This window comes from Populus euphratica, unplaced genomic scaffold (assembly GCF_000495115.2).
Source record: "Populus euphratica unplaced genomic scaffold, PopEup_1.0 scaffold263.1, whole genome shotgun sequence".
NCBI classification, from domain to species: domain Eukaryota; kingdom Viridiplantae; phylum Streptophyta; class Magnoliopsida; order Malpighiales; family Salicaceae; genus Populus; species Populus euphratica.
The window spans coordinates 293,393-311,917 of NW_011500061.1; the positions used below are offsets into that span (position 1 = coordinate 293,393).

At 36.2% G+C, this 18,525-nt stretch overlaps 2 protein-coding genes across 2 annotated transcripts; both read left to right on the plus strand.

The window, feature by feature from the left end:
• Positions 1-1,167: 1,167 nt before the first annotated feature.
• LOC105108063 (xyloglucan 6-xylosyltransferase 2-like) lies at positions 1,168-2,772 on the plus strand. Its single transcript, XM_011002217.1, has one exon. The coding sequence runs from the start codon at positions 1,342-1,344 to the stop codon at positions 2,644-2,646; it is 1,305 nt and encodes a 434-aa protein (XP_011000519.1). The 5' UTR covers positions 1,168-1,341; the 3' UTR covers positions 2,647-2,772.
• A 467-nt stretch (positions 2,773-3,239) lies between these two features.
• Positions 3,240-5,156, plus strand: HSBP (heat shock factor binding protein). Its single transcript, XM_011002218.1, has 5 exons — positions 3,240-3,380; positions 3,615-3,668; positions 4,080-4,103; positions 4,200-4,242; positions 4,774-5,156. Exons 1-5 carry the CDS (start codon positions 3,378-3,380, stop codon positions 4,914-4,916), a joined length of 267 nt encoding a protein of 88 aa, XP_011000520.1. The 5' UTR covers positions 3,240-3,377; the 3' UTR covers positions 4,917-5,156.
• Positions 5,157-18,525: the final 13,369 nt, after the last annotated feature.

An 18,525-nucleotide genomic window follows, 5' to 3' on the forward strand; every position in this document is an offset into this window, starting at 1 on the left:
AATAAGATCTCTTTGTGGAAAACACACAAAATCCTCGCTTTCTTTTTTCTTTTAAATATAGGGTTTTATTTATTTATTATATCCATCCCTTTTTTATGGTTTTAAAGAATGATTGGTGGAAATTTGCCAATGATGTTTAAACAATATTCAAGAACAACTTTCTTTTCTTAGCAGTTCTTATGCCAGACAATTATTTCAAATTAAGGCATGGTTCTATTATAGCCATGTTAATTAGTCAACAGACTTATCACAAAAGCCAGACAGGTGCAGATGGACAGAAACAGATGTGTATCTCCTAATTTTGTCATGTGTAATCGAGCAGTTGGAGGACATGGCTTATCACTTTTTCACCTGTATTGCTATCAAGCATGCTATGGTGATGAGCCTGGTTTGCCTTTTGGCTTTTTGGTTCTGAAAGAACGAAAGAGAAAAGAGGGTCTTCATCAGAAATGATAGAGTTGATAGTGACAGTATTTCAATTTAGATTTTTCAACTCAAAGCTGCTACATCAAACCTTGGATAATCCCAGGTTTTCTAACTCCGTGTAGAATAATTGACATCTTTGTAATGGGCTACGATGATTTTTCCTGTCTCCTTGTTGTAGTCTAATAGTTTTCCTGATAGTTTGTAAACAATCTTGAAAAGATTCTTACTTTCAGATGAATTTGATTTGCTTTGAGAAAGTATCTCCCTGCCATCTTCGTTGTATTTTAAATACAGTCTTGAGATCTCAATCTCTCCACACATTTACATCCAACTTCATCTTGCTGGAAGCCAAAATAGGAGTATCTCCCTGCCATCTTCGTTGTAGTTTAAATACAGTCTTAAGATCTCAATCTCTCCACACATTTACACCAACTTCATCTTGCTGGAAGCCAAAATAGACGAAGTTTTCTTACTGCTCTGGCCTTGATTGCTGCAAGACACGCCTCCTATTGGAGACTTGACAGCATTATAAACAACAGTCTTTTATATTTGATATATAGTTTAGTTGTTGGTGGAAACTTTGTCCTCAAACCATGGCCACATGTATGATTTAAGTTTTCTCAATTTTTTTTTTCCAAAAATTTGATCAAGATATTCATTTGATTCCCTGAACGTGCGAAGATGAAATATTTTTATTTGTTTATTCTCTCCCATTGCATCTTTCTTTCTTCTTCCTACCTTCTTCAGCTCCCACCCGACGATCTCCCTTGGCTCCTAATATTCTGCCATTTCTTACCTGTTCAACAACCCAACATCTTCAATCTTCATTTCCTGAAAAGAACCCTTTAAAAACAAAGTCTTCAGATACAAAAAGCTTTGCATTTGGCTAACATATATAGCTCGCTGTAGCTAAAGATGCTGGACTGGTGCCGAGTAAGTTATCGGGACCACCCGTTCCAGAGACCAATGTGCCATGCCAAGGTCACCCTACTCTGCCTCTTCATGACCGCCATCGTCCTACTTGGCACAATTGGCGCTGGCAAGTTTGGCACTCAGGAGCAACACGTCAACTACCTCCGCAACAACTTCTACTCTTCTCGCAAGCGCGCCGAGCCACAGAAAGTTGTCACTGAATTGACTCGCAACAACAGCAGGAATGATACGAACACCAAAAGCGATGATCCAAATAGCTATGCCTCATTTGATATTAACAAGCTATTAGTCGATGAAGGCGAAGACGATGAGAATCCTGATTCTGACAAGCCATACAGTTTGGGGCCGAAGATTTCAGATTGGGACCAGAAGAGAGCTAAATGGCTAGGTGAAAACCCGAAGTTTCCCAACTTTGTTGGGCCTGACAAACCGAGAGTTCTGTTAGTCACAGGATCTTCACCGAAACCTTGCGAGAATCGTGTCGGCGATCATTACCTGCTAAAATCAATTAAAAATAAGATTGATTACTGCAGGCTTCACGGCATCGACATTTTTTACAACATGGCTCTGCTTGACGCTGAAATGGCCGGCTTTTGGGCTAAGCTGCCGTTAATAAGGAAGCTGCTGGTTTCGCAGCCCGAGGTAGAATTCTTGTGGTGGATGGATAGCGATGCTATGTTTACAGACATGGCATTTGAGGTGCCGTGGGAGAAGTACAAGGATTATAACCTTGTGATGCACGGGTGGAAGGAGATGGTTTATGATCAAAGGAATTGGATTGGACTGAACACAGGGAGTTTCTTCATAAGGAACTGTCAATGGTCATTGGATCTTTTAGACGCATGGGCACCAATGGGGCCTAAAGGGAAGATTAGAGATGAAGCAGGGAAATTACTTGCCAAGGAGCTGAAAGGGAGGCCGGTTTTCGAAGCTGATGATCAGTCTGCAATGGTATATTTGCTGGCTACACAGAGGGATAAGTGGGCCGACAAAGTATATTTAGAGAATGCTTATTATTTGCATGGTTACTGGGAGATCTTGGTTGACAGGTACGAGGAGATGATCGAGAAATACCATGCCGGTCTTGGTGATGATCGGTGGCCTCTTGTTACTCACTTCGTTGGATGCAAACCTTGTGGGAAGGCGGGGGATTATCCGGTGGAGAGGTGCTTGAAGCAGATGGACCGTGCTTTCAATTTTGGAGATGATCAGATTCTGCAGATTTATGGGTATACTCATACTTCACTGGCTGCTTGGAGGGTTAGGAAGAGCAGTAATCCACTTTAATTCAAGCTGTTTAGGGCATCAAAACCATTGCAAGAGAGGGTTCTGCTGATGCTGCATGTCCTTGCTTGCTTTCTAGCTGCTCGTGTTCTTCATTTAAGAATCTATAGAATGAAGAAGTTGTTGAAATGTGTTTTTTTTTTTTTTTTAATTTTTTTTCCATAAATTCCAATCGATCTTAAACCAATGATTTATCCACTAAAATATCATCACATATCTACTACGCACCCTCGTAATTCCATTTCTTAATTATAATTATTTAACAATTATTAAGATGTAGTTTAATATCATGGTAATTATTTTTTAAAAAATATTTTTTTATTTTAAAAAAAAATAATATTTTTACTTTTTTTTTACATTAATACATCAAAATAATTTTAAAATAAATAAAAATATTATTTTTTTTTAAAATAAAAAATTTTCAAAAACGTTTTAAGAAGGACGCTTCGTTTCTATGTCTATCGTCTTCTGGCTGAATTAAAATAATCACGCTCTTGTAAAAACTATATGTGTCCATTTTATTTTATTTTTTATGAAAAGGAAAAGTAAAACTGTAATTTTTCCCATGTTACAAGGATAAATTTGTAACAATACGCTTCCTCACACTTCTTTTGCGAGACCTGCTCATACTTCCCACCTATCCAAATCTTCATTTCCCTCACTCACTCTCTCTCTCTCTCTCTTCTCGGTCCCGTTAATCGAACTCTCGGAAGGGCACAGAAGAAGCAAAAAAAATGGTAAGTCTTTCTGAATCCATAAATATTACCCTTAGGGTTTCTATGGTTATAAATTAGGTTATTTTTTTAGATTCAGTGAGTGTTGATTTTGTGATTTATTTTTTTAATTATTGTAATCGTCAGATTTGTAGAGAATGTATTGTTCCAATGAGAAATCAGGAAATATTGGTAAAAAATCTGTATTATGTTTGAATTATTTCGCTTATTGCTATTGGAATTTCTGTTGTTTGGCAGGATGGGCACGATGCAGATGATGCCAAAAAGAGCACTGCTGATATGACTGCTTTTGTGAGTTCTACTCTACATTCTTAAGTGTATTCTACATAATCCATCCATTTTAGCTTCGATAATTTTATGAGGATTTCATTGTTGTCTTAAGAATGATTTCTTGAACAAATGGGCTGTGTGAAGATTTTTCATGTATCGCGCACTGTTATGCTATGGAGATATGTCTCTTGATGGTTTGGATCTGAGGCTTCCTTCTTAAATTATTTGGATTCTTCAACCACAGTTAGTTTAGTTAGCGTGTGCTGGAGCGAGACAGTTAAGGCCTATTATTATAAGCGCCTTTCATTTAGTATTATTTCGGTTCGTTTTGTGCCGTGATTATGTGTGGAAAATGGAAACAGTGGATGGAGTTTATGGTTCGAGTGAATGAATGTTTGGCTTTAGCTGATCGTTTGCATTGCTTTTCTGCAGGTGCAAAATTTGCTTCAGCAGATGGTGAGTATCTTTTTTGCTAAATCTGTGATGGTTTTCTGTTTGGCATTAGCAAATCTAAGGTAAGATGCATAAGTTGGTTATCTTTGCTTTTTGCAGCAATCCAGGTTCCAGACAATGTCTGACTCCATCGTTACAAAGAATATCCTTTTTTCCCCTCATTTGTTCCCTAAATGCTTAGGGTGTTTGTATGAAAAAGGGCAGTTCCATTATTATTTGAGTAGCTTAATGCTTATTATGGGGATAAGTTTACACTTCTGTGAAATGGCATTCGTGAGAAGTCCACTTGGTATATCATTAGTCTACTTTGGATGATATGCTATCTCACTTGCATATCATCAGAGTTCTATGATTTGAAATCTGATGTAGCTGTTTCCATTTGGGATAGTCGCCAAAAATCTTATTTGTAAGGTTATAGTTGTGATGTCAAAATCAAAATTTTATTTTATTTTATTTTATTTTGACAGAATGTTCAAGGGTTTTTCACTGTTTTAAACTGCAAGAGAGTTTGAGATTTTCTTTTGAAAGGTAGACTTTCTCTCAAATACCATGGAAGACAAAATGGAACAATTTCACTCACATGGAATTTAATTGGTAATGCTTAGAATATATTGCTTAATGTGGATATGATGCCAATGTAACCTATTAATGGTTTCCTTGACTGCGATGTTACTTGATGAAATGGGCAACAGGATAGATGAGTTGGAGCAGAGCATCAATGATCTCAGAACTGAAATGGGGGTAGAGGGTTCACCTTCTCCTTCTGTCCCTCCCAAGGTCAAGGAAGAACCCAAGCCAGGCAATGATTCTGCTTAAGTTCATTATATCATCTTCTAAAGCTATGAATTCAAGGAATACATACTTCTTCGATCTCTTATTATTATTGTTTTCTTTTTGGAAAAAAAAACTTATGGAGAGAGCATCCAATAGCTTGTTGCCTTGTTGATCTTTCTCTTTTTTTTTTGTGTGTTGGGGCAAGGGAATGGAATGAAACGGGAGTATTAATGCTGAAATTTATGGCATGCTATGAAAGTGCTTATGGGTTTGAGAATTTAATTTGTCTTGTGTGGTTGTGTAAGTCCTATGATCTGTTCCATTATCATCCTGATTCCACCATCTTAGTACCTGTGGTAGCATTTTGACTATGCAAGAGTAGGGGGCAACAGATGTGAATTATTTTGAACAAAATGGAGTTCTGGTCCACCATTGTGATGGTCCAAATAATTGTGACCATGAGTGTGTGCTATGAGGTTCTCCAATAAGATGGAGATTGCATGGGTAACGAGGTCACATTGGCATAATTTGTCTATGTTTGCATTGCTTTAATGGAGGAAAAGAATGAGATTCATGCGACAAAATTCTTTTTGGTCAAAAAAGGCTTCTTCTTTGGTGCTATTTAAAAGCTGTGAGAGAGAGACATGCATGTATTTGTTGGCAATTTAGGGTTTAGGCGTGTATGATGATGCCTTTCCATTAAAGTCCAAAGTAAATCTTGCTAATTAGCTGGGCCAGCCATCCAGCGTAGGTACAGAACACAAAGTGTGAGGTTCATGGCTGGACTTCTTGTGCTCTAGATGTTTCCTTCTGCCTTCATTGCACTTACAATCAGATTTGGGGTGACCATTTTATCCATCCAATCAATATAGATGAAAAACCCAGCACAGACCTTGACCTTTTTCCGCTATTTTTGTACTGCCCCGTGATAATTCTACAAAGCTACTGCTGCTGGCTGTTCATTCTTCTTTTCCAACTGTTGGCTAAGTAATTCCTCATCTTAGTTAATACTTTTGTTTCCATATTGAATGGTAAATAATGATTGAAAAATAGCTATTCGGAATTCAGTAAGTTGGAAGAGTGTGTGTGTGTATTCGAATTTATTCAAAGTTCAATGGCACACAAATTTCTTTGCTTTCTGAATATTAGTTTTGGTTTTGAATATGCTAGAAATCCGATCACTATGTATCACTCCTTCACTAGTTTTCTGCTGAAATATTTTGCCCTAAGCCGAAACACCTGGAGAAAAGAGAAGAGGAGAAAGATCAGAATTACAAAGAAATAAAATGGATAATAACAATTACTTTGATAACAAAAAATATAATGGTTTCTTTCTATATATTTACTTGTTGGAACTCTGAATTCATAAACCAAAAAGAAGACGAGAAGCCATGGACAGAATCACTTTAAAAATCAACAATATACTTATCCTGTGCTGTTCAATTTTTGTTTTTATTTTTTATTTTTATTTTTATTCCACACCTTTCCTATTAATACGTGACAATCAAACAAACCATATGGTCGAACAGGGTACAATGTTCCTCCTCAGCGCACCGTAGTTTATGCACCTTGTAGTTCGTAGAACGCGCATGTTGCTCTCCGTGCCCATCTGGAACTCCTCATCCATCAAGCACTCTGCAACGGATCCCCGACACTCAAAATGACGACGGCGATTCTGAATTTAAGGGGAGAAAATAAAGGGTTGTGGATGATGATGGTGATGATAGAGATATGTGGACGGCTAGGATTGAAGAAAGTAGGAGGAAAATGTAGAATTTGGAGGTTCTCATAGTTGAGAAAAAGTGTGTTTGGTGCTGGGTTGCGTTTACAGTAAAACGCAGATGATAAGTGTTTGGTTATACCATATTTTTATTATTGTGGGTTCCATCCGAAACTAAGGCCGTATTCTCCTTTCTCCTTCACCGATAGTTCATTAGCTGGTCATTGTCATTTTACTTCAATTAAAAAACTTTCCAGAACCGTCGTGCAGGGTAGCCTCTTTCGAGTGGGTTTATTGTTCTTCTGCTGCATGAAAGCTTTCTCCACTATTATACAAAGTCAATAATGAAGAGTAAATTTACATGAACAGTGAGCAGAGAGTAAATAATCCACTCTCCATTATTCATGTGGAGAGTGAATTCACTATACATGGAAATATATTGGACGGGTTCGATTAAGCAAAAAAATTAAATAAATTTAAATTAATTTTTTTTTAAAAATAAAAAAATATTTTATTTTCATATATATGAAAAAATCTTAATTTTTTTTTAATTATATGCACTCATCAATATATAATGTGATAGAATATTTTTTTTAGAGTATAGAAATAAAGGTGGAGGATTTTACAAAACATATTTGCTTATCGATACAAAACACAAGTTAAAATTGTAGTGCCATCAATAGCACTACATAATTACATTAGAAAAAGATCATATGATGATGAAATATTTATAGAATCTGATCATAATTTCAATTTTATTCATGATGAAATCTTACACTATATTGTTGGACGCTTAGGAATCCATTGAGACTGAAATCTTTATCGGATGAATTTTATATGTGATAGAATTGTAAATAGTTTAATGAAATAATAAAATTTTTTTATATTAAATATTGTTTATTACATGATGTAATAGCTGTAGTTAAATCTATAGTATTTCAATTAAAAACTATTAATATTAATATATATCTTTTTTAGTTATTTTATAACTTTAATTTGAAAAATATTTTTAATCAAATATATTAAATTATTTTTTATTAAATTTTAATTTTAATCACAATTTTAATCAAATATATATTTTATCAAACTAACCTTTATTTAAATTACTTTTTATTAAATTTAAGTTTGTGGTCATTAACTTATAAGTGATTATTGATAAGAAAATCAAATTGTTTTTAGGGATTATTTACAAGAATGCCACTTGACTGTCTTCTACTTGTAACCTGAAAATGTCAATGTCATTGTGGAAACCCAGTAATTAATCTAGTGACTTCTCTTTACAACATTCAAATAATTGTTTAAGACTGAATTTATTTCTCAAATCTAATTAAAATTTCTTTGTAACTCATTCTCTTTGTAAGCTTTACGTCTTGTAATAATACCCAGCCAAGAACAGCCAAGAATAACGTCTTAAAATATGGCATGGTGTGGATGTGCAGCTCTGCCACGAATAGGCTGATTACTTCCAAGGATCATGCGTCAGTTCAGATTAATGTTGGCCACTTGGATGAGCATGGCGTTTATCCGGTCACTTCAGTACATTTTCCCTCTGTGGTTTCGTTCGTGCACAGGTTGGCTCTGAGATTCATCATCTGCATGCAGAACTTCTACTTTCTGCTACTTGGTTTTTGCATCCAGTGTGACAATTTGAATAAATTGACATTTGAATATTAAGATTTCTACTCTTGATACATGTTGTCTCTGACCCTGACTTTATGCAACTGCTTTAGAAGAAGATTCTTTCTTTGGATAAAGCTTTTTTTTTTTAAAAAAAAAATGTTACGGGGAGAGAGAGTGTTTGCATTAAAGTTTGAGTTGGGAATTCAAAGTTGAGATCACAGTTACTTGTTTGTTCTTTTGAGATGGAAGATTTCAGCACAAACAGTTGCATTAGTTTGCCTTTCTGCTTGTCTACCGAATAGTTTTCTAAACTTATCATCGTAGCCTTGCTGGGATGTTGTCATTTAATTGATAATAACTTTTGCAGCATATCCTAAAAAGTAAGATTTTCATTATCAAAAAGCTACAATGTTACTTATATCAATTATTGACAAAAATAATATAACCTATTCATTATTTATGTTATGATTCATGGTATCTTATCTATCATGAATTGTATATAAATAGAGCCATTATTTAAAAGCAAAATGAGAGGAAGAGGGTGAGAGCAAAGTAAAGAGAGAAAAAAGGGTTGTCAAGGGCAGCAGTTGCAAGTGCAGCAATGAGAGCTAGGAGTTGAGTTTGATGGAAGTGATCCTCCTCCTCCATGTATTTGTATTGTATCTTTTCTCTATCTCTAATAATATGGACTTCTCCCATAAATGTAGGCTGTTTGCCAAACCACGTTAAATATATGTTAGTGTGTTTAACCTTTTATGAGCAACTATCAGAATATCACCGGTCTGAATCCTCAATAATTGGTATCAGAACATATAGTTTAAAGTGGTGTTTGATTTAGCTCAAAAATTAAAGTTGTCAAAATTATGTTTTGACCATTGGCTAAACTCCTTGCGACCTAGGTCTATAGGTACATGGAGAGAAATGCAAGCTGAATTTTTGAAAAAATATTTCCCCACTCATAGGACAGCAACTTTACAACGTCAAATGATGAATTTTTCTTGTAGTCCAAATAAGTCATTTCACCAAGCTTGGGAAAGGTTCAAAGACTTGTTAAATGCATGCCCTCATCATGGTTTTGAGATGTGGAGGTTAGTGAGTTTCTTTTATGACTCTCTTACCGCAGATTTTAAAAAGCTAGTGTCAACCATGTGTAATGGTGAGTTTTATGACAAAGAACCAAGTGAGGCCTTTGATTTTTTTGATCAATTGGCTGAAAACACAAAGCAATGGGAGACTTCTCTCCCAGTTCATGTTGAGTCTAGAAACACCATTTCTCATTCAAGTGGGAAGTTTCAATTGAAAGAGACCGATGACCTCAATGCTAGATTAGCCTCATTGGCTAGGAAAGTAGAGTCTCTTGAGATTAAAAAAGTGCATGTCATAAGTGAACAACAAGAGGAAAGTTGTGTTGTTTGTGAGAGCAAAGGGCATAGGACAACTGAGTGTCCTACCATTCCAGCCTTCAAGGAAGTGCTATATGGCCAAACTTCTGATTCAAGTAATGTTAGAAAGCCATTTCCAAACCAAGTAGGCAATCCCTACTCTGAGACCTATAATCCTGGATGGAGGAACCACCCAAATTTTGGATGGAGAAATGAGGGCTTTTCAGTACCTCAAACATTTCAACCTCCACCTCAACCATTTCATGCTCCCACACATAACACATACCAACCACCTCATAAGAGATCCTTAGAGGATACTCTTCAACAATTCATGCAAACACAAGGAGGAATCAACAACCAAGTTTACAAATTCCAAGACTAGACCAATAGGACCTTAGATGACATTCGAAGTCAACTAACTAAGTTGACTCAATCACTAAGCATTCAAGAGAAGGGAAAAATCCCAGCTCAACCAATGCCCAATCCTAGAGGTCAGGTATATATGAGTGAATCCTCACCTAGTGAACCTTCAAACCATGAACAAGTCCAAGCCATCACTACCCTTAGAAATGGAAAGATTGTTGACAAAGGTGTAGGTTTTAGGATTCCTAAAGGTATTATAGAGGAGAAATCTAGGGAAAGTGAAGAGGGAATCAAAACACAAGTGACAAATGAGAGTTTGAGTGACAAAGAAGGTGAGATAAATGAGAAAGAGATGAGTGAGAAAGGAGATGATTAAAAAAAATTGGAGTTAAAATGAGTGATTTAGAATTTGTTCCTAGAGCACCATTTCCACAAAGGTTAGGGAAACATAAACAAGATCTTATGAATTCAGAAATCTATGAATTGTTCAAACAAGTGAAAGTTAATATTCCACTCCTTGATGCAATTAAACAAGTTCCATCTTATGCAAAGTTTCTTAAGGATTTATGCACAGTCAAAAGGAGATTGAATGTGAAAGAAAGAGCTTTTTTGACTGAACATGCTAGTGCCATCATCCAGTTTAAGACCCCTCCCAAATACAAAGATCCTGGTTGTCCTACCATTTCATGCATTATTGGAAGTCATAAGATAGATCAAGCTTTGTTGGATTTAGGAGCAAGTGTGAATTTAATACCCTACACTGTTTACGAACAATTAGGTTTAGGAGAAATCAAGCCTACTCGAATCACCCTTCAATTAGCTGATAGGTCAATCAAGATTCCCAGGGGTATCGTTGAGGATGTGTTGGTCCAATTAGATAAATTCTACTTTCCTGTTGATTTTGTAGTGTTAGACACCGCACCAATTCAAGGTTCTAATGCCCCCATCCCAGTCATCTTAGGGAGACCTTTCCTAACTACATCCAATGCCTTAATTAACTATAGGAATGGGGTGATGAAATTGTCTTTTGGGAATATGACTGTGGAGATGAACATATTCAATGTCTCCAAACAAATCGGGGAACATGAGGACATTAGAGAGGTAGATTTCATCCAAACAGTTTGTCAAGAACACTTTGAGAGAGTGTGGATCAAGGATCCATTGGAGAGAACTTTAATTAATGATGAAAGATTTTGTTCTTTGGAATGTGTTGATGAGGAAGTAAGAGAACTCGAGACTTATCTAGATCCAATGCCTATTATGTCAATAGGTCAATGGACCCCATCATTTGAGCCTTTGATTTCACCCCAAGTGAAAGTTAAGGAATCTCTTGTCCAACCTGATAAACTAGAAAGGAAGCCTTTACCGAGTGATCTTAAGTATGCATTTCTAGGGGAAGATGAATCATATCCTATTGTGATCTCATCAAAACTTAACATAGAGCAAGAACAAAAACTTTTGAGAGTGGTGAGAAAACATAAGAAAGCAATTGGGTGGAAAATTACTAACTTGAAAGGAATTAGCCCTCTTTTATGTACACATAGAATCTATCTTGAAGAAGAGGCTAAATCTGTGAGGCAAATGCAAAGACGATTGAACCCAAACATGAAGGAAGTAGTGAGAGGTGAAGTGCTTAAGCTATTTGATGCAGGTATCATTTACCCTATTGCAAACTCAAAATAGGTTAGTCCAACCCAAGTTGTCCCAAAAAAATCTGGAGTCACGGTAGTGAAGAATGAAAATAATGAGCTGGTACCAACTAGAATCCAAACTGGATGGCGTATGTGCATTGATTATCGTAAATTGAACATGGTGACTAGGAAGGACCATTTTCCACTTCCATTTTTAGACCAAGTGCTTGAAAGAGTAGCTGGAAGAGCTTTCTATTGTTTTCTGGATGGATACTCAGGTTACAACCAAATTGAGATTTCTTTAGAAGACCAAGAAAAAACCACTTTCACTTGTCCTTTTGGTACCTATGCTTATAGAAGAATGCCATTTGGTTTGTGTAATACACCAGCCACTTTTCAAAGGTGTATGATGAGTATCTTTAGTGACATGGTGGAAAATTTTCTGGAAGTTTTCATGGATGATTTTTCAGTTTATGGGGATTCTTATGAGTTGTGTCTAATGAATCTAGAAAAAGTTCTTGAAAGGTGTGAAGAGAACAATCTTGTACTCAATTGGGAGAAGTGTCATTTTATGATGACACATGGCATTGTTTTAGGTCACATTGTCTCTTCAAAAGGGATAGAGGTAGATAAGTCAAAAGTGGAAGTCATTCAAAAATTAACTACCCCTAAGACTGTGAAAGATGTGAGATCCTTTTTAGGACATGCTGGTTTTTATCGAAGATTCATTCATTCTTTTAGTACCATTGCCAAACCATTGTGTAACTTGTTGTCACAAGATGTCCCATTTGATTGGACATCAAAATGTCAAGAAGCTTTTGAAAAGCTTAAAGGGTTGTTGACAACTGCACCAATCATACAAGCTCCTGATTGGTCTTTACCATTTGAACTAATGTGTGATGCTAGTGATTTTGCAGTTGGGGCTGTTTTAGGGCAAAGAAAAGACAAGAAACCTCATGTCATATATTATGCTAGCAAGACTTTGAATGATGCTCAATTGAATTACACTACAACTGAAAAAGAACTCTTAGCTGTGGTCTTTGCATTAGACAAGTTTAGGTTTTATTTGGTTGGATCTCTTGTTATTGTTTTCACTGATCATGCAGCGTTGAAATATTTGCTCACAAAACAAGATGCCAAACCACGTTTGATTCGATGGATCCTCCTACTCCAAGAGTTTAACATTGAAATTCGAGATAAAAAGGGAGTAGAGAATGTAGTGGCTGATCATTTGTCTCGTCTTTCAAGCTATAAGACCATAATTGATGAATCTCCAATAAATGAACTCTTTGCTGATGAAAATTTATTTTGTGCAGGTACTGTCTCTTACATTGGTTCTCCATGGTATGCTAACATAGCAAATTACCTAGCCACAAGTCAGATTCCTTCTCATTGGTCTAAACTTGACAAACAAAAATTCTTGCGCAATGTGAGCACCTTTTTTTGGGATGACCCCTACCTATTTAAATATTGTCCTGACCAAATTATTAGGCGGTGCATCCCTGATCATGAAATTCCAAGGGTCATTAATTTTTGTCATGCATTAGCCTGTGGTGGGCATTTCTCTTCCAAGAAAACCATTGCCAAAATCTTGCAGTGTGGTTTTTATTGGCCTACCATGTTTAAAGATGTTCATGCCTTCTGTGTTGCATGTGACCGATGCCAACGACTAGGTAGCCTCACTAGGCGTAACATGATGCCCCTTAACCCCATCCTTGTTTTGGAAATATTTGATTGTTGGGGGATTGATTTCATGGGACCTTTTCCAAGTTCATTTGGTTACCAATTCATCCTTGTAGCTGTTGATTATGTGTCTAAATGGGTGGAGACCATTGCATCTCGAACTAATGACCATCGAGTTGTGGTCAAATTCTTGAAAGAAAATATTTTCTCTCGTTTTGGCATGCCCCGGGCTATGATTAGTGATGGGGGAAAACTTTTTAGTAACAAGCCCGTTGGGATTTTGATGAGAAAATATGGTGTAATTCACAAGGTCAGTATCCCCTATCACCCACAGACTAGTGGCCAAGCTGAGTTGGCAAATAGGGAGATCAAGAACATTTTAGAGAAAACAGTCAATCCAAACCGTAAAGATTGGTCCCTACGACTAGTTGATGCTTTGTGGGCATATCGCACTGCTTATAAGACCTCTTTAGGAATGTCTCCTTATAGGCTAGTTTATGGAAAGCCTTGTCATCTCCCTGTTGAGATTGAGCATCGTGCATATTGGGCCATTCGGCAATTCAATGACAATGAAAATGAGGTTGGCAAAAATAGAAAGCTTCAATTGGATGAATTGTAGGAGCTAAGAAATGATGCATTTGAAAATGCAAAAATTTCAAAACATAAGATGAAAACTTTGCATGATAAACATATTCTTAGAAAATCTTTTCATGTTGGTCAAAAGGTTCTCTTGTATAATTCACGATTACATCTCTTTCCTGGGAAGTTGAGGACAAAATGGATTGGTCCATTTGTGATTAAATCCATCTCTAAGCATGGTGCATTTGAGGTAGAAAATCCCAAGAATGGAAATATTTTCAAAGTAAATGGTCATCGATTGAAACTTTATCTTGAAAATGTTGTGGCTGAAGTTGAGACATTGGATCTTGAAGATCCAATACCATTGTAATATCAAAAGTAATGAGTTTTTATTTTTATTTTTATTTTCATTTTCATTTTTTTCTTCTTTCTTCCATCTCTTATATTTTCTTGTTCATGCATTCAGGACAATGCATTATTTTAAGTTGGGGGGTGTGAGGTTCTTTATTTTCAAAAAAAAAAAAAAACATCAATGTTTTCTTTTATGTTTTCTTTTCCTTGTGATATGCAGGTTAAAAAAAAAAAATCAAGCAAGAAGTCAGCTCATGCTCAATTCAATCAGACATTCATCCTTGAAAATAGAAGGGGAGTAACAATTTTCTAATCTTTATACTTTTCTTCTCTTTCTCTTTTACATTGAGGATAATGTAAAACTTAATTTTAGATATTTCATTATGTTGAATGCTTGAGATAACCATGCTTGTTAAAAAATATATAAAAAAAAATACTTGCATTGGTGTGTGAATGAGACTTGTTTAGGATCATGATTACCTTTTTGGGTTCATTATTGTGTTGAACATTGCATGCTTTAATTTGGGATAGATAATATCTTATAAAGCAAGATATAACATACTTTTTTTTAAGATTACTGAAGTACATCTTTCCTTGTAAAAGTTGTGTGAGTTGTGTGAATATGCATGAAAGATGAATATGATGCTTTACTTGTGATTATCCCTTTTGATCTAGTCCTAAACAAGGTTTAAGTAAATAGAGTAATAATCATTACATAAAGATTCATTCATATCCTAAAGAACTCACCTCAATCACCATTATCCTTGATTTGGATCCAAGAAAGAGTTTAGCCAACCATGATTATATATAAGAACACTTCAATAAACATGAAAGATCTTGAATCCAACTGAAAAAATAAGTTTTACAAACTAAAGAACCGAAATCTATAAAGAAGAACACAATACAATTTCAGAAAAAATTCAGACACAAATCTGACTCTAACTTTGGACAGCAATTCGACCCTCTTAGAAGCTTTTTTCGGAGAAGTCTATTAGAGACATATTTATAGGCAATTCTGTCACCTTTCCAGATAATTAAAGAACAGCTCATTTGGACACCTAAGTCAAAAGTTATGGGTAAAACACCGAAAGGTGTTCTGAAAAATCAAATCAAGACAGCTTTACAACTACTTTGGTGCACGTTTTTCTTCCTCATTTATGAGGTGTCTCCTTCTTCTTTTTGACCCAAAATAATGTTAAAATATCCCCTCCAGCTTTCCATCCATGTGCTTGCCTTCTTGGATCAATGGATTACCCAAAATAAATCAATTGTTATTTGTTGTGTGGACATGTAAGATTATGGATTGTGTTTGTGTTGATTTGAAGGTTGATTTGGGGTTGATTTTGGGCTGATTTTGGGTTGATTTTGAGCATCAAATAAGTATACAAATGTACTTATTATTTGGGCTAAGATTGACATTGAAACCTTGAGTGTTTAATGGTTGAAGTTTGCACACAACATAAGGCAAGTTTGGGCTTGAAATAAATCATATGATATTCTTTTCTAGAATTGAAATAGAATTGTTTTTTGGGACAAATTTGGAGCACTTATTTGAACCAAGATTTGCTTCAATCTTCAACTAAATGTCTCTTCAATTCTTTGTCTGAATTCCGATGTTGAATTTTTTGAATTAATTCATTTAAGCTCCAAAAACCTATCGAAACATTAAAACAAACTTCATTACTAAAAAAACACATCAATTATTATAAAAAAAACCAAATAAAAACAATAAATACATATGTAAAATAAGAGACTTAATGACACTTTTGATGCACAATCAACCATATCACTACATAGAGAAGAAAGAGATGAAGCCACTAGTGAAAACGAAATCGAAAATGGAGGTCAGGCATGGCTGCACACGCTAATAAGGTGGCCACCTGTGCATGCCGATGAGCCCCACACTTGCCACACGCCTTTTTCTCCCGGATGGGCCGACCTAACCTGAATATGAAATGACCCGACCCATGTGGCTGACCAAGATGGAGGATGATGTCATCATGACGTAAGCATTGTGTCACACATGCGTAGTGGGCATGCCATGTCAGCATCCAGTCAACTAACACGTCAGCACAGTGGGACTAACTTGTCACGTCATCAGGCGCGAGTCAAGCTGTGAGCTGAGGGATAGGATTCTATGCAGCTGATCCTACGTGCAACCGGATCTGAGATTTAATATAGGCCGTTCATCATGCTAGAATTGTTTTGATCAAATCTTAGCCATCTGAAATGCGATTTGGATGATTTCAACCTTGTTTCCAACTAATTTGATAGTTCCAGATGCAATGGTAAGGTTTGATTGTTGAGATTTTGACCAAAAATAGCGGTGGTGAATTATTAAAGGGAGATTGCTTAATTAGGAGACATCTAAAGGTCATCAAGGTGGTTAATGGAGATGAAGAAGAAAAAGTTACATGTGTTTGCCTAATTACATGTGTTGAACTGCTAAGTAAAGAGATTTTTTAGTTGCCTTGAAGGAAGGAAAGATTGGGACACTCTGGACACCTGATCATGTAGATGACTTGAGGTGAAGAGTGAAAGTTAATGAAGACCAATCTTGACAAATCTAAGCACTAGTAGTCTTGCTAGATGTTGAGAAAGCATGTATAAAATCAAGATATTCCTGATCACTTGTAAAGGAAAGTCACAACAAAGCTAGCAAATTATTGTATATACAAAAAGACAGTCTGATGGATAGATATGACATAAGAAGTTCTAGCTTGGAGATTGGGTTTTAAGCAGGACCAGTGTGACCCCTCCAATCTTTCTTAGGAGCTTGCTTAGTTGAAGGATTATCCATATGGTACTATTTTATATGTAACAGTTTGTAATGAAACTGTTCAAGACTAGTAAAATGACGGTATAAAGGAATAGTTGGGTTCTGTATGATTAATGATCTGATGGAGTGGTGATTTCTCCAAAGAAAATAGATTCAGTGATTGTATTTTCTTGAGGGGAGAAGTGATGAAGACGCTAATAATGGAAGAGAAATACAGCAAGGGGATAAAGATTGACGCCCTATTTTGACTTGGATATCTGTTGTGATAGGATGAGCTACTGTCAAATATAAGTAAGGAATAGGGAGAATTCGGAGAACAAAAATTGCACGAAGGCACATGGAGATTATGTAAGAGTACCCATATGATCCAATAAGGTACTATAATAAGACGATATGTGCAAGGAGAAGATGAGTTCCCAAATGAAGCTTAGAACAAAGACTGTGAAAAGATGTACAATAGGAAGTCTGTTGTGCTCTTGATAAAGGCAATAAGTAAGGACCTTTCCAATGCATGCAAGGATAGAAAATGAGTTGTTGCAGGAGCACTTAATAGAGGAGGTGCGACCGCCTATGATGAAAGGCGAAGACACCAAAGAGAGTTGATGTAGGTAGAGCTATCAAGAAGAAAGGCTTATAAGCTCTAAACATAGAAATCGAGATGAAGGATTGCGAGAAGTATATCACAACTCTCTTTTTCTATGTAATCAATGATAGTGATCTCTCCCAAGTCCACATAGTGGTAGAGGCTTTTGGAGCCACTTTGGAGCATCCCAGCTGAAGGAGGATGCAACCTCCTATAACAGGCGAAGTCATCTCAGGAGAAGGACTGAAGGCCATGATAGAAGCCTAACATCAGACCACCATATAACAATGATGGAGACACTTTAGGAAAAGATGTGAGAACTATGATAGGAACCCAAGTTCAGAACACCCCAAAGCCAATGTGATGGCTAGATATGAATGGATAGGTGTATAACCAATGTAATGGCTATGATGAGTATTGAGAGACAAATGCAAGATTGACTTTCATGGATATTGCCCCTATGCAAAAAGTCAATGAGCTAGAAGACATTTGCCTTGGACAATAAGTAGGTGACTTGTGGAGCATTAAGACGTGACTGTTATGTAGGAGCAAAGGGTATGCACAAGTTCTTAGAACAAGTTGACTTGTCAAGGTGGTGAGTTTGGTAATGATATTGTAATACTCAAAGTATGAAGATAGATATGGATCAATCTTTAATGGGTTACCCCCATAGTTAAAGATGGAGAGCTACCTAGACTCTTGAGACTAAGAGCGAGAGACTCATGGAGAAGTAAGACGTTGTTCCTAGAGTGAAATAGAGGACAAACGCAACTCTAGATAAGTAGACTCTTGAAAGAGTGGTGAGCTCGTGATCACATTGAAATGCTACATGACTGTTGACACGACGAAAAGATTATTGTCTTCTCCCAAGTGCAGGAGTGTCGAAGTAATAAATAACCCGGCAAGACCGGGGTCGAACCACAAGGAGGTTAATTGTACAAATTATAAACAACAATAATA